Source organism: Callorhinchus milii, unplaced genomic scaffold (genome assembly GCF_018977255.1).
Source record: "Callorhinchus milii isolate IMCB2004 unplaced genomic scaffold, IMCB_Cmil_1.0 Scaffold7, whole genome shotgun sequence".
Lineage (NCBI taxonomy): Eukaryota > Metazoa > Chordata > Chondrichthyes > Chimaeriformes > Callorhinchidae > Callorhinchus > Callorhinchus milii.
Genome location: NW_024704748.1, coordinates 6,856,855 through 6,873,249, shown reverse-complemented (window position 1 = coordinate 6,873,249; position 16,395 = coordinate 6,856,855). Strand labels below are relative to the sequence as shown.

The 16,395-nt window shown below is 41.7% G+C and overlaps 1 protein-coding gene across 2 annotated transcripts in view; it reads right to left on the bottom strand.

The window, feature by feature from the left end:
* Positions 1-16,395, bottom strand: part of antxr1c (ANTXR cell adhesion molecule 1c) — a 55,118-nt gene that overhangs the window by 17,897 nt on the left and 20,826 nt on the right. For both annotated transcript variants that reach the window (XM_007904590.2, XM_042337083.1), the window contains 5 exons: positions 15,104-15,173; positions 8,905-8,983; positions 7,219-7,314; positions 6,160-6,198; positions 4,095-4,190 (listed from right to left, as the gene is read on the bottom strand). In XM_007904590.2, the coding sequence (XP_007902781.1) occupies positions 4,095-4,190; positions 6,160-6,198; positions 7,219-7,314; positions 8,905-8,983; positions 15,104-15,173 (380 nt within the window). The remainder of the gene's footprint in view (positions 1-4,094; positions 4,191-6,159; positions 6,199-7,218; positions 7,315-8,904; positions 8,984-15,103; positions 15,174-16,395) is intronic.

The following is a 16,395-nucleotide window of genomic DNA, read 5'->3' as shown; positions in this document are numbered from 1 at the left end:
CGGGTTCGATTCCCAGACGGGGTGAAACATTGGGCAAGTTTCCTTACTCCACACACCTCTGTTTACCTAGCAGTAAGTAGGAACCTGATTGTTAGTTGATTGGTCGATTGCTTTAATAAACCCTCGGGGGAAAAAAAAGTATTGGGTCATTCAATCTATGACCGTTTGTGGGACACTACTATGCGCAATTTGCTGCCACATTTTGCCCACAAAACACAGTCCATTCATTTTGCAGTATATTCTGTGAAGCGCTTTGAGATGTCTCAACAATGTGCTGAAGTTCTATATCAAATGCACGACTTATTATTGTTAAAATAGCTAATCTAGAGTAATTTACGATAACTGTGAAATGTTCCGTTGTTAATATCTTTTCAACATCATCTTAATCCCAATAAATGTGCTCGTAATTTGTTGGACATATGCAAACATCATTAAAAGCATCTGTAATGTACGGCAGAAAATTTGTTTTCAATTAATGAAACTGAAAACGAGAAGGAAAGGCAAAATGTGTGGACCAGGGCATGGTAAAGAGCAAGGCTGTGGGCAGCTTTGAAGGGAAAAACAAAGGGGCTTGAAATAGCATTGATTAAATAACAATAATCCTTGCATTTTTATACAGCTCCTTATTACGTCATTGAGATGTCTCATAGAATTTACTGTAAAGTGGAGTGACTGTGTGCGCTTTGTGGGCGAAATGCGGCAACTTTGCAAGGATTCATATTGAATCATTGGCTTTGGCCTCCAAGTCTGTGCACATGATGTGTAACAAGTTCACTCGTCTCTATTTACTGTTAACCCGATGCTATAATTGTTAAAGCCCCAGAATACATGATTTGCTGCACAGATATGATTCTGCACGGCAGCAGGCTATTCAGCTCAACTAGCCTGTGCCAATGTTTATAATCCACATGAGCCTCCACCCCTCCTACTCCCGTCTCCTATACCCTCTGTCACCTTCTCCTTCGCCTGTCCATCAAGTTTCTTTTTAAAAACATTGATACTTTTTGCTTCAAACACGGCTTCTGGAGGTGAGTTCTACAGTCACACCATGCTCTCTTGGTTGAAGTTCCTCTTAAATTCTCTATTAGATCTGTTACCAGCTGTCTTATATCAGGAAGCACTTTTTCACACAAAGGGAAGTGGAAATCTGGAACTCTCTCCCCCAAAAGGCGGTGAATGCTGGATCAATATGAATTTCAAGACTGAGGTCATTAGATTTTTGCTAGGTAAGTGTATCAAGGGATACGGAGCAAAAGCAGATAAATAGCTAATCTAGAGTAATTTACGATATCCGTGATCTAATAGAATGACGGAACAGGCTTGAATGCCCTACTTGTGTTCCTATGCCCTCTTGTTCTGGACTCACCAACAAATGGAAACAAACTGCCAACATCCACCTTATCCATGTATGCGGACAACGCCCAACTCTACCTCTCTGCCTCCACGCTCGACTCCAGGACCACTGCTGTCCTGACAGAATGTCTGTCAGACAGCAAGTCCTGGATGAGAGCTAACTTTCTGCAGTTGAACGTCAACAAGACCCAGGCTCTCCTGATTGGTTCCCATCAGCACCTCCACACCTCAGGCACTGACAACATCACCATCCAGAACTTTGGTGTCTTGTTTGACACTCAACTATCCTTTCCATCCCACATCCATGCAATGACCCGCTCTGCCTTCCCCCACCTCCGCAACATCGCCCGGCTCCGCCACTGTTTCACACCACAAACCGCTGAGACCCTCATACATGCATTCATAACATCCAAGCTCGACTATGCAAACTCTCTGCTTGTCGGCCTCCCCAACTCCTCCCTTTGTAGGCTGCAGATCATCCGCAACTCTGCAGCCCATGTCCTCTCCCACACCAAACTCCGCCATCACATGCATCCTCGCCTGACTCAACTGGCTTCCTATCACTTGGGAGGATATATACAGTTCAGATCCTGGTCCTCACCTTCAAAGCACTTCATAGCCTTGCTCCCTCTATCTTTGCGAACTCCTAACCCCCAAACAACATCCCCATTCCTTCCGCTCAGCGGGCTCTGGCCTGCATCATGTCCCCCGACTTGCCCGCCTCACCATTAGCACGTGGGCCTTCAGACACTCTACTCCTACCCTCTGGAACTCCATCCCGCAGTCCCTCCATCTTGCCCCCTCCCTTGCCTTCTTCAAGACCCTCCTCTTCGACTGTGGCGCCGATCACGCTCCTTCCCTCCCCTGCACTCCACCCTCCCCGATCCCGAGCTCGGGCCGAAACATTGATTGTCCAGTGCCTTGGGACGTCCTCCTGACTTGAAAGGCGCTATCTAAATGGTCATTTTGTTGGCGTCGTTCTTATTATCAAATTCTATCGTAATTTTAACCACCTCTATCGGGTCCGTTTTCAATTGTCTTGCATTGTTTTCCAAAAAAAGTTCCCCTTGGACTATATTCTCCTCAGAAAGCAAAAATTGAAAATCAAACGTTTACGGCCCTCATTATTAATATTTTTATGACACAGTCTCTCAGTGCTGAGTGCCAGCCCATTTCACATCAAGCACGTTATTAACATTCTGCATACCTTCATGTGCTGTTCCTGGCTTTCATTTAAATTCATATTATTTGTACAAAGACTCCCTGTAACTAGAAAGATTTTCCTATCGCTGCTGGACACTTTTCCACTGCTATATTGTTAAGAAGCCATTCCGCCCCCCCATTCCCACCCTTGTTTTGGCACAATTTAACAAGTGTGTGCTTGTGCAAGTAATGCATTGCTAAGTAACTGGATCCACAAGATCACCTGTGCAAAGAGGTTACAGTCCAGATTCCCTCTTGTACACTGCAGCCACAAAGCAGGTTTGCATCTGCTTCTGGTGTTTCTAAAGAGAACTCCAGGACATTTCTACTGGAATTTGAGAGGAGGAATTGCCAATCTATGTCAGCCAGAACAGGTGGCTTGCATGACCTGCCAGTCAATTTTCCCTTACTTTGATGTATTTTGCCCCAAAATATACAGTCAATTCACTTTACAGCATGTTCTGTGAAGCGCTTTGCGACATCTCAACAGCGTGATAAGGCGCTACATCAAATGCGGGATTTTTCTTACATGTTAGAAGCAAAGTTCAAATAAGCATTCAGTGAATTTATTGATAACAATAATAATTGCATTTGATAAAGTGCCTTATGTCATCGAAACATCTCAAAGTGCTTCACAGAATTTTTACCGTTAAGTATGGTGACTGTGGAGTCCTGTAGCTCAGTGGTTAGAGCACTCGTTTTGCAAGCGAGAGACCTGAGTTCAATTCCAGGCAGGGCAAAACCTTGGGCAAGTTTCCTTACTCCACACACCTAATAATAATCCCTCCAAAAACAATAATAAATTGGTCATTTTCAATCTACGACTGTTTGTGGGACATTGCTGTGCGCAATTGGCTGCCGCGTTCGCCCACAAATATACTGTCAATTCACTTTACAGTGTGTTCTGTGAAGCGCTTTGGGACGTCCTCCTGACGTGAAAAGCGCTATATCAAATGCAAGGATTATTATTATTATTATTACATATTTGGAGGCAAATGTGACAGCCAATTTGCACACAGCAGTGTCTCACACACAGCCCTGAAATGAATAACTAATTTTATCTGGAGAATTGTTGGCCAGGACACCAGGAGAAACACGCTTTAATGTCAGGAGGGCATATCAATATATGCCACAGGATTTACTGTAAAATGTAGTGTTTGTCTTTTGTAGGCGGATGCAGAAGGCAATTTACACATAGCTGTGTCCTTGAAGTAAATAACCAATTTTATCTGGAGGATTGTTGGTCAGAACACTGAAGGAAACGCCTCTCTCTTTTTCAAATGGATCTTAAATATCCATTTGAACAGGATAATAATAATAATAATCCTTGCATTAGATTATGTGATTCCAAGCCGCGACGTGGGACTTGAACCCACAACCTTCTGACTTGGAGGCAAGAGTGCTACCACTGCACCAGGCTGACAAACAATACCTTAACAGATGCAGCCAGTGAAGGTATCTTAAATATTTGCTGCTCTTTGCAAAACAGCAGTTTATTTTTGCTGACAGTGGAAGCATAGAAGTAAGCAGGAAGTTACCTCCATCCTTTTTATACCGCCCACTCCTCTTCCCCCATAGTAGGATGCGTCAACTGTTGGCCATTTTTTCTTCGGCATTGATTCATCGTCAGAGTCCTTTGGTAAGAACATAATAAAAGTCAAATAATAATATTAATCCTTGCATTTGATATAGCGCCTTATGACGTTGTTGAGACGTCTCAAAGTTCTTCACCGAATATACTATAAAGTGAATTGACTATATTTTTGGCGAAAGACAGCAGCCAATTGTGCACAGCAGTGTATAATGGATTATAGTATAATAAAAATTATAATCGTCGCATTTTATATCGCACCTTATCAAGTTATCGAAGGCTCAAAGTGCTTCACAAGATTGATGGTAAAGTAGATTGAACAGTGGTTCAAATTTTTTTTTAAAAAAAGAAGTAATATAATTCTAAGTATTTGACATTTTTATAGTGCCTTTCATGTCAGGAGGATGGCTCATAGCCCATCAAAGAGGTTTGGATAAGCTGGGTGGGGAGTTGGGGGAAAGTGACCAAAAACACGGTTTTAAAAAAGTAAAGTCTTCAGGAGGGCTTTAAAGGTGGGGAGAAGAGGGTAGACATATCAGTAAGCAGAGACAGAAAGCTCCCCCACCAATGGTGGGGTGAATCAGGCAGGGCACCTTATGCAGGCTGATGTTCGCTGGGTGGCTAGGGTGGGCGGGTATGGGTGCAGGAGGCTGCAGAGGTTGGGTAGGGTGAAGTTGCGGAGGGATTGGAATGAGGAATTGAATTCCACCCACGTCACTTTTCCATAAACCCGTTCAGTCAGTTGAAGCAGATCTGAAACAGCAAGCGGTTTCACGCTGCTACAAAAGGCTCAAGTAAAAACCAAAGGAGATGTTCAGCCCCAGGCAAAAGAAAGGATTTCTGTGTCTTTCTTGCGACATAACGTCCAGGAAAAAAGCCAGCAACAGCTAACATTTGGCATTTGCCAGATTCAGGACTGATTCATATTACTATTTTCAAGCGCATGTATATGCATTCAGGCCAAGTAGTTCTGATAATTCAAGGCAAAGGGAAACCATTATGTGAAGACAAACAGCATATTATACTCGTGTCTGCTCTGCCTCTGTGATGGTTGCTGAGACACACACAGACCTCCCTGTAGATGTTTCAATTTGTACTTTTTTTTTCCAGTACAGGACACAAGTGAACTTCAGTGGCAGAGTATCACAAAGACCTTTTGCAAGGCACTGTGTTAAGATCTTTGACCCTTGCCCTTTCATATAACCCACTCAGCACAAGCAGACAATTCTTCCATGTGCCTTGAACTCTTGCTCTCCTGCCACTCGCACATGTTATTTTGCTGGGCCTCTGATATTTAACTGCACCACACAAACCAAACTGAAGTAGAGGTAATTATATATGATTAATAGCCATGCCTGGGCTCTACTTATCACAAACCTGTATCTCTATCCTTGTGGATTCAGAAGAGGTGGGCTTTAGTAAATTCGGGACTCGGATAAAATGACAGCGATACAGTAAAATTCACAAGCTGTATTAGATGAGCCATAGCACGTAATATGACTTACGCAAAGTCCGAGTTGCAGGCAAACTATATAATAAGTCGTAGAAAATCCGATTTAATCAATCATCTACACTGAGTAATTCAATGCAGCCGGTAAGTGCACATACGGTGATGGATCAAGACTACATTTCCTGCAATTCAATGCGTCTTGACCCATCACCACATGCGCACATACCGGCAAGTGTTGGAATCGCATTGAATTGTAGGAAGTGAAGTTCTGCACGTGGGTCAGTGGATTACTGTGTGTCCCGCAATTCAATCCAGCCGGCCGGGAAAGTGCGCAAGCGTCGATGGGTCAGGATATTCCTGCGATTATCCTAATCAGCGAAAAGAAATCTAAATGGTTTTGATAGGAAGCTGAACGGGGCTCAGGTGAATGTACAACTTTGTGATTTTACGATTTAGAAAGATAAGACTCGTGCGAGCTTCACTGTACTGTGTTCATATAAAAATCTCACTGTTAAACCCATAGTTGAAGAAAATAACCAAACGAAAAGAAAGCATTACTTACATCTGAGGGGAACAGTGGAGGAGGCGGCCCTTTGATAACCTAGGACAAAAAATAACAGTTTATTACTAAATAAATTGTGGCTTGTTGTGTCAGTGATAGTAACTAGCACTAAAAAAAGAAATTGGTCATTTTCTATCCACGACTATTTGTAGGACACTGCTGTGTGCAATTGGCTGCCGCATTTCACCCAAAAACTTTACAGTCTATTCTGTGAAGTGCTTTGAGATGTTTAGATGATGCAAAAAGCGCTATAATCAAATGCAAGTATTATTACTATTAACTGTACAGTAATCATTAACATTTTAAAATTACACATAACTGATGCATTGCCAAGAGACCTTTCAATACTATAAAGAGAGAAAGAGATATTTGTAGGTGAACGTAGCTGCAATTTATACTCAGCAATGTTTCACAAACATCCATGAAGCGAATCTCCAAATCTATTTAGAGGATTGTTGGCCAGGATACTGGGAGAAACTCCCTTCTCTTTTCGAATGTGCCATAGGATCTTTTAACATCACCTAACCAGGCAGACGGGACCTCAGTTTAACATCTCATTCAAAGGCTGACAGTGCAGCACACCTCTAGCACTGAGTCGGAGAGTCATCTAGATGTGAATTTAAAATCTCAATGCAGGGCTTGAACTCACAACCTTCTGACTCAGAGGCGAGATTCCTACCAACTGAGCCAGCCTGACACTTAGAATATAATAATAATCCTTGCATTTGATATAGCGGCTTATCACGTCATTGAGATGTCTCAGAGCGCTTCACAGAATATATTGTGAAGTGGATTGACTGTAACATTTTGTGTGCGAAACCCAGCAGCCAATTGCACACAGCAGTGTCCCACAAACAGTCATGGATTGAGTGCCCAAGTATATAGAATGTATTATAATGTATAATATACACACAAACAGATGTCCGTGCGTGCAAATGTTTTGCTTCTGGTAAATGAATAATTCCACACAGCAATTATGTCCGGAGATATTTTATTTCTCCTCATAATCTGGAATGATTGGGCAAAAAATATCATCTAAAGCAGCGACTGAGAGCTTACCACAGTGCAACACAGAGGCCAGAACCACCACAGCAACATCAACACCAGGAGCAGCAACAAGACCAACAGTGAAATGAATAGGATTGTTCCGTCAGACTAATGATTAAAAAAACAAACAGTTTAGCAAAAGACATTGTTTGAAGAAAAATGTACAATTATACAGGGTGAATCAAAAGTCCTTACTCATAGGTATCATAGAATCTTACAGCACAGAAGGGAGCTCATTCAGCCCATCGAGTCTGTGCTGGTTCTTTGAAAGAGTTACCAACTAGTCCCACTCCCCTGCTCGTACCCCACAGCCCTGCAATTTTTTTTTCCTTTTTCAGTACCTATCCAATTCCCTTTTGAAAGCTGCTATCGAATCTGCTTCCACCACCCTTTCAGGCAGTGCATTCCAGATCGTACCAACATCCCTGGGTAAAAAACAATTCTCCTTGACCCCCCACCCCACTTCTGTCTTTTTTGCCAACTATCTTAAATCTGTGTCCTCCAGTTACCAACCCACCTCAGAGGAAACAGTTGCTCCCTATTTACTCTATAAAACCCCTCATAATTTTGAACACCTCTATTATAGCTCCCCTTCACATTGTCTGCTTTAAGGAGAACAATCCCAGCCTCTCTAGTCTCTCCACATAATTGAAGCCCCTCTAGATTTATATAAGATGTTCAAACTGCTTGCCAATGGAGACATTTATACATATCAACTCAGTGACAAGAAGGTTCACAAACACAATGAATGACATCTCCTGTAATAACTGCACACTCTCTAAGAATGATGTCTTTTTAAAAAAAAGTGATTAGTAATTAAACGCTCTCGAAGTAAGTACTTTTGATTCACCCTGCATATAATGGGTCTTAAAAACACTGAAATAAAAAGTTATGAGAAGCAAGGCATTCAGAAAAGAGAAAAAAGACTGATGGTATTTGCAATTCAGCTTGAAATATGTAACAGCTGGACCGTGCCAGGGAAAGACATAGAAACTTACTCAAAGGAAGATAATCAGAGAAGAAGCGTGAGCTGAGCAGAATTTCTTTAGGACCCTTCAATAAATAGGAGGCCTCAGAGAAGAGAAAGAAACCAGCTCTGCAAAGATGAATGAGTGAGTCTATCAGGTGAAAAGGTTAAATGGAAAGATCAGAAAGGAAGAAATCAGTCGAGAGTACAAGAAGGGTTTGTTCGACACTGAGAGGCAGACAACCAACACCTTTTTGGTTCAATGTTTGTGACACTGAATCCTGCCATTGACATACTTACACAGTAGCTGCTGGTTTCTACCTTTCTTACTAGTTGTTTTTACAACACAGTTACATTTGTATAGCACTTTTAATGTCGGAGGGACGTCTCAGCTTAGCAATATTGGCTGTGCACCCAAACTGGGGTTGGGAGCCAGGGGGGAAGGGAAAGAGATCGAAATCATTTTCAGATGAACCTTACCTGCATGTTGAATAATTGTTTCACTCCAACCTACTAAACATTAAAAAGTTAATGGGAACAGAACACTGCTATCTATTGGATGATGAGTGAGCAATGAGAGAGAACATATTTAAGGTTCATCACAAATATTTGTAGGTCACGCCGGGGTGAGGGTGGGGGGTGGCAGCAAGTTTGTCCTGATTACATTTTGTGCAGATATTTATTTTCTCACTAATGTTTATGACATTGAATCGTGCCATGGACATACTTACACAGTAGATGCTAGTGATGCTGACAGAGCTGGAGATGAATGTTAGTCCATGATTCATGCTCACTTGAAGATAAACCACCCTTAAAGAAAAAGAAACATCAGCCTTCATTGATGACGCAATAAGTTTGCTTAAGGTGAGCACATTGAATTTCACACAGGCGCAGTCTGGATTAAGGCTGTTCGGCGATTTTTCACAACCTTGCGCTTTTTAGGTCATAAAACATTTGGATTCACAACCAACAGTGAAATAGCATTTCAACTTCAGTAAGCGAGTTCATTGAAACCAGTCCTTTGGTGGCTAAAGTGGAACATGGGACAGAGGATTCCTTTATAGGATGGTTCTGGGATTTCTGCAGTAAAGAGAGCAGAAATGAGATTGATAGACTTTCTAAAAGCGATACTCACAGCTCAAAGAAAATTCACCCCATCCCCAACCTCGCAGGCTCTGCTCGCTCTGTGTCCCAATAGATTGACTTCATTGTCCTCATTCTAACTTTCAATTCCCTTTCCAAACTTGCCCCTCATTAGCTCTACAATTCCCTCAAGTCCTTGCCCCTCCTTATCTCTGCAACTGCCTGCAATCCTGTTCTCCTGCCCATGCCCTTCACTCTAATGACTATTGCTGATTCTTCATCCCTCAGTCCAACCATTAGTGGTTGAGCCTTCAAACTCTTATGCCTTCACACTGTGGAACTCTCTGAATCAGAAGGTTGTGGGTTCAAGTCCCATATCAGGACTTGGATTCACATAGTTTAAGATGAGACTCCAATGTAGTGCTGGGAGAGCATTGCATTGGCAGAGGAGCCATTCTTCGGATGAGACGTTGAACTGAGGTCCTGTCTGCCTGTTCAGATGGACATTAAAGATCCCTTGACACTATTCAAAAAGAGAAGGTTTCTTCCAGTGTCCTACTCAACAAATTCCCCCAAATAAAATGGGTAATTCACTCCATGGCTGTTTGTGGGACATTGCTATCCGCAAAGTAGCTGTCACATTTTGCCCACAAAATACACAGTCAATCCACTTTACAGTATACGCTGTGAATCAATTTGAAAAATCTCAATGAAGTGATAAGGTACTAAACCAAATGGCAGGATTTTTATTGCTATTATAAGATTTGAGATTTGAGGTTAGCACAAAACAGAGAGAAAATGTCGTACAATGAACGATCTAGACTGAAAAGGGAATATTGCAATATGTCATTCCTTTAAAACATGGGCTGATCTGTAGAAAACTCATAGGTAAGCAGGGTGTGTCCCTCCAGGGGGAGAGTGAGCATTCCATTCCAGACACTGGAATTTCCACGTGCAGGTGGCATATGCGTGGAGACCTGTAGCTCAGTGGTTAGAGCACTTGCTTTGCAAGCGAGAGACCTGGGTTCAATTCCAGGCAGAGGGCGAAACCTTGGGCAAGTTTCATTACTCCACACAGAGCCTAATAATAATCCCTCCAAAACCAAAAACAATAATAAATTGGTCATTTTCAATCTACGACTGTTTGTGGACATTGCTGTGCGCAATTGGCTGCCGCGTTCGCCCACAAGTATACAGTCAATTCACTTTACAGTGTGTTCTGTGAAGCGCTTTGGGACGTCCTCCCGACGTGAAAAGCGCTATATCAAATGCAAGGATTATTATATGTGAGACTGTTTGGTTTGGAAACCCTAAAGCATGGTCATGGATTTCTGGATATGTCAGAGACCCAGCTGACCAAAAACAATTATTTACTTGGAAGGTGGTTAGAATTGCAGGAAACCAGGTGCCATATTATGAGCTATTTTTTAAAAATTCTCCAAATTGTGCATGACCTTCAATTTTAAGGCAATGGTTTTAAGGCTACGACCATTAGCAATTGCAGGTCTTAGAACTAAGGGCAACTGATGAGTGTGGATCAGCAAATTGCAAACATGCGATTTTGACATGAGGAAGGATGGCTTTGAATTATCATATGTTATCCACTTGGCACCTGGCAGTGCTGTAGGATGTAAATTCAGCTCCAGTGAACGTGATTTGAATTGAACTCTCTGCTTGTGCTATAAATGAGGCTTCAAAGAAAGGGCAGCTGTCAACAACATCAGAGACCATTTGAACCACATCAACCAACAGTGACATTTGAGAGGAAGGTGGCAAACCTTGAATTTTCTTGACCTTCCTAAAAAATAAAATGATTGAGAATGATTCAATGTTGACGGAAGGAGGCAGAGATTGGTTTAAGTATGAAGAGACAGCCACTCATTGTAATTCGATAATTTTACTGATTTTAATGATTTGACGTAACGACTTTCATGTCGAGAGGACGTCTCAAAGCGTTTCACAGGACCTACAGTGGTTGTGCATTTTGTAGGGAACGAGGCAGCCAATTTGCGCACATCGATCTCCCCCACAAACACCCATGAAGTGAATGACCAATTTCATTTGGGGGATTGCTGGCCAGGACATAGGAAGAAACTCTCTTTTTGAATAATGCCATGAGATGTCCACGTGAACAGGCAGACGGCAGCTCGGTTTAATGTTTCGTCTAAATGACGACACCTCCGCCAATGCAGCACATCCCCAGCACTGCATTGGAGCATCAGCCAAGGCTACAACTGTTCAAAGTTCTGATGTGAGGTTTGAACCCACTTACTCAGAGGCAAGTATGCTACCAACTGAGCCAGGCTGATACCTGTAAGTTGACCATTTTTTTAAGGAACGCAGGATTGTTGGCAGGGGATGCACAGACCACCCATATAAGTGAACCCATGTTATAATGAAGCTTATTATTCATGGGGGGGCGTTATCTACTGAAGCATATGTACTAATTTACTGGCATAAATCTTTTTGGTTTTGTCTGTTTAAAGTTGACAACCCGATGTGAAATGTTAAGCTGCAAAATTCCGGTATCAGGAATTTATCTTGGTCGTGTTTGTGGCACCTGAAATGCACTGTTGATGAGAACGAATGGAAGTTAACAGTGTGTCGTAATAAATAATCTGAAGGTCTGTGATTTATTTTGATGTATTGGAACTCAGTGAAAGTGGAATGACTGTATTTTGTGGACAAGACGCATCAGTCAATTGCGCACAGCGTGGATTGAGTGCACAAACAGTTGGGGATTGAGTGACCCAATTTTTTTTTAGGGATTATTACCCCTGGAAAGCGATTCGCCAATCGACTAACAACCAGTTTCCCTCTTACTGCTAGCTAAATAGAGGCATGTGGAGGGACAAAACTTGCCTGAGGCTTCAGACTACTTCCTGTGTGCATGTGCTGTGACGTCACCCATCACATGATCGGTGGAAACATTGACCAACAATCATGCTCGGTTGAAACACTGGCTGGGATTTTATGGACCCACAATTAAAGTGTTTTAATGGAGCTGTACTGCATTTAAAATGAGCAAAAGCCACAGCCACAATGCAGCACTGGAAATGCTCGCACGAAAATTAACTCTTTATGAATGAAAATATTAACAACTTGTATCGTGCTTAGCATTAGACAGCAGAGGTCAACAACCAAGAGAACAACGTTAGCGTCAAGAAGCAACTCTTTTTCTTTGCAATTTAATTTACTGTGCCATAAAACAAGTAGCAAACAGTGCACATTTCCAAGCCATTACTTTTCTCAAAGAAGGCAAACAAGTGTAAAATACAGTTGCAGGGAGCATTTTAGATGTTTAAAACTATTCTCAGAATGCAGTTTGCAGAAGGCAGAACTCAGGGCTATGTGAAGACAGTAAATGTCTTTCTCTCTCTCTCTCTCTGTAACCCTCTTAAGCCTCCGGCTACCTATCAATCAATGCCCAGCAGACAGTGGAAGCACATTCCAGTTTAAGGGCAAGCAGACCGAGACAGCAGTGGGAGGGAGCTTGAAGTTGAAACCTTACAGCTGTAAACACGCAACTTCTCAGCTACTGCTAACAATATTGGACAACGGGCATCTCTGTGAAAGCCATTACCTCGACTGCAGGTGCAGCAAAGGCAGCGTTGGGTTCAGATTCAGTCTCGACAAGCAAAGTCTCACAGGAAAACCACAGTTCCATCCTGTCCAGTAATCCCAACATTACAGCAACTCAGTTCTTTGGTTAACCATAGCCCGAAGATGACATAAAGCTGAGTTTATGGATTTTTACATTTTCTTTGCACTGATCAACTCCCACAAAATTGTTGGTAGTTATTCCACTTCAGAGTCAACAGTGTCACCATAGACTGATGGAGGGTTCATATGGTTTTGATTTGTTGACACAGTACATGAATGGGAATGATTCTACTGCAGCAAGGATCATATAAGGTTAACCGTTCCTACTTGCGCAGTTCCTGCATCTGAAGAAGTAACGTGAATCTTACATTGAGAACTTGTGCTAACGTCTAATAAATCCCAAGCTACCCAGGTCTCTAAAAACGTAACTGACCCTATTTATTTACCACAATGGTAGCCACGTTGCATTTTATTATTTTATTTTTCTTAAACATTCTCCATCAAACCCTCCTTGGCTTGTTCCATCCTTCCCTATCTTTAGGTCGTGACTTCCTCTTCGACCGTGCCTATGGTCACCTCCCCTCTCCCCCCTGGATCGGCACCATGCTCTGCCACTGTCAAGCGCTCTGGGACGATACCTTGCATGAGGGGCGCTATGTAAATGCAAGTTTTGTTGTTTATTTTATTTTATATAAAATGAAAAGCCTTTAAACAAGACTTGCACACTTTGCTGAATTGAAGTACAAGTTATAAGATACAGTTGCACATTTGCAGAGGTGAACAATGAGGTTGTCATGTTCAGGTTGTAATTTCTGCATCTGCTGACTGGGGTGGGATCTTTGCTTGGCAGAGGCTTACAACAACGTCAACATTTCTATAGCACCTCGCGTGTAAAAGAAATCACTTGAAGCGCTTCACAGAATGACATTAATTGAAAGTGAATGTCACGGAGGCAAATGTGGCAGCTAATGTGCGCCAGCAACACCCTACAAACATCAATGAGATGTGCAACAAATTAATTATTGTTAATAATTATAATAATAATAATCCTTGCATTTGATATAGTGCCTGATCACGTCATTGAGACGTCTCAAAGAGCTTCACAGGCTATACTGTAAAATGCATTGACTGTCTATTTTGTAAATTAATTAAATTTTGTGGGGTGAATATGGGTGAGATGAGAATCTAATAATAACAATTAATAATCCTTGCAGTTGATATAGTGCCTCTCACATCATCAAAACATCTCACTTCACATTTACTGTAAATTATAGTGACTATGTATTTGCAGTAAAACATGGAAGCCACTTTGAACACACAGTCAGGACAATGGGAGGGAGATAATTTGAAACAGTGACAGGAAAAGCCAAGGTCCTGAACTAATAGCTAAAATTGAAAAGCAATAATGATCTGGGGAAAAAAAACATAAATATGGAATGTAAAGAAAGGTGAAGTGAATGTAGTTCAGACCTCTGGTATTTTCCTATTTAAGCACTTTGAGACGTCTTCCCGATGCGAAAGGCGCTATATAAATGGAAGTTGCATTGACCACACAAAAGCAATACTTGAATTCCATTCAACCACAATTAATAACAATTCTTGCATTTGATGTAGCGCTTCAAAGGATATAATGATGAAGTGTAGTGTTTTGCAGACAGTCAGTTTGGGCACAACCCTGTCCCCCATAAAAAGTAAATGAAAATGGACCAATTTAATCTGTTGGAAGATTGTTGGGCCTGAACAGGTAGACGGGATCTCTGTTTCGCGTATCACTCAAAGGATGACACCTTCAACCTTCCCCTAGCACTATATTGGAGTGTCAGCCTCGATTAGATTCAAAGTCCTGATGTAGAGCATGAACCCACAACTTCCCAACTCGGAGGCGAGAGAGATAGCAGCCGCAAATTGGTAACATTCAGAGAGAGCTTCTGAAAGGTGATAATTGCCCCCAAATTAAAATGATTTAACAAAAAATAGTACCCAAATAAGAAGCAAAATTTTAAAATACAAAAATGTTATTGATTTGGGGTCAAAGTTTTGCTTGGGTGTGGGGGCGCAGGAGGGGGAATATGATGGGAAATCCCTTTAGCTTTCGACATTGCCAAAGGCATAACACCAAATGCCCCACTGATAAGTGCCTCACTATTGTTCTCAGAAACTTACTGAAATGTACCAAGTGTACAACTCATGAAAATATTGCACTGAATAACGAAAAGGGATGCAAGAAGCCGCCTCATTACTTACTTTCCAGTTTCCTCTATCACTGGAGCAGAGCAGAGTAAGTAATTGTCTTCAACTACAAGAGGCTTCTCGGCTGCAAGATGAAAATAGTGCGTTAAATTGCTGCGGCAATAAGTGCTGACACAAACTCAACTGACTGCAACAGCACAATGCTCTCCTGGTCATGCCTCTGAACACGACAGAAAGCCAGCTGGGGCTGATGAGGACAATCTTTGCACTTAATGTAGCCCCTTGTCAAGTGAAAACCTTTCCAAGCATTCCACAGAATGAGTCACTTTGAAGTGTGGTGACTGTTGCGATGCAGTTAGACGCAAGCAGCGAATCTATGGCAATGGCTTCCCACAGTAAGGTGACAGGTAAATTGAACTGCAATTTTCCGTTTTTTTTTATCTGCATGTGTAATAATAATCCTTGGATTTGACATAGGCACCTTATCACTTTGTTGAGATGTCTCAAAGGGCTTCACAGAATATAGTTAAAGTGGATTGACTGTATTTTGTGTGCAAAACGTGGCAACCAATTGCACACAACAATATCCCACAAACAGTCGTGGATTGAATGACCATGTACTTTTTAAAACGTGTTGGGAGGGCTTAGTATGAGATTGGAATATTCCATATTCCTCATTACATTAAAACTCAATTCACTGTTAAATACAGTCACTACACCTTGACAATAATTTCCCGCAAAGCGTTTTGAAATGGTTTGATGCGACAAGGAGCTACAGACATGCACATTCAAGATGTTATTTTGTGCTTTCTGTGTTTCTGTGCTTTAGAAGCGTAGTATTTTGATTTTCAAGTCACTGTTCAGAAAAACTAACAATGGTCAATACGGTCATTTCTAACAGCCCTCCTAGATGGATGGGTGTGGTTTCGGTGCCTAATATATTTAAATGGTAGTTAGATGGTGGGATCAAATTTAATCCTCGAATCTGATTGTGTACAAACACCAACACAAACGCTGATTTATGTCACAGAAAGAAAACAAAATCCTTGCATTTGTTATAGTGTTCTTCAATGTCAGGAGAATGTGTCAAAGCACTTCACAGGATTTACTGTAAAACGTGAAGAGACTGTACTTTGTTGGCAAATCTGTCAGCCAGTTTTTATTGAGCAATGTCCCACAAACAGCCTCAAAGTGAATGACCCATTTTATCTGGGAGATTGTTGTTGCAATTAATGTTGCAAGTCCTTTCTGAACCACTCACTGATACCTACAAGGTGCAGTTACTCACGTGGAACCGGCAATTCATGCTTATTCAGTCTTGTGTTTCAATCTAGACCTGCCTTATT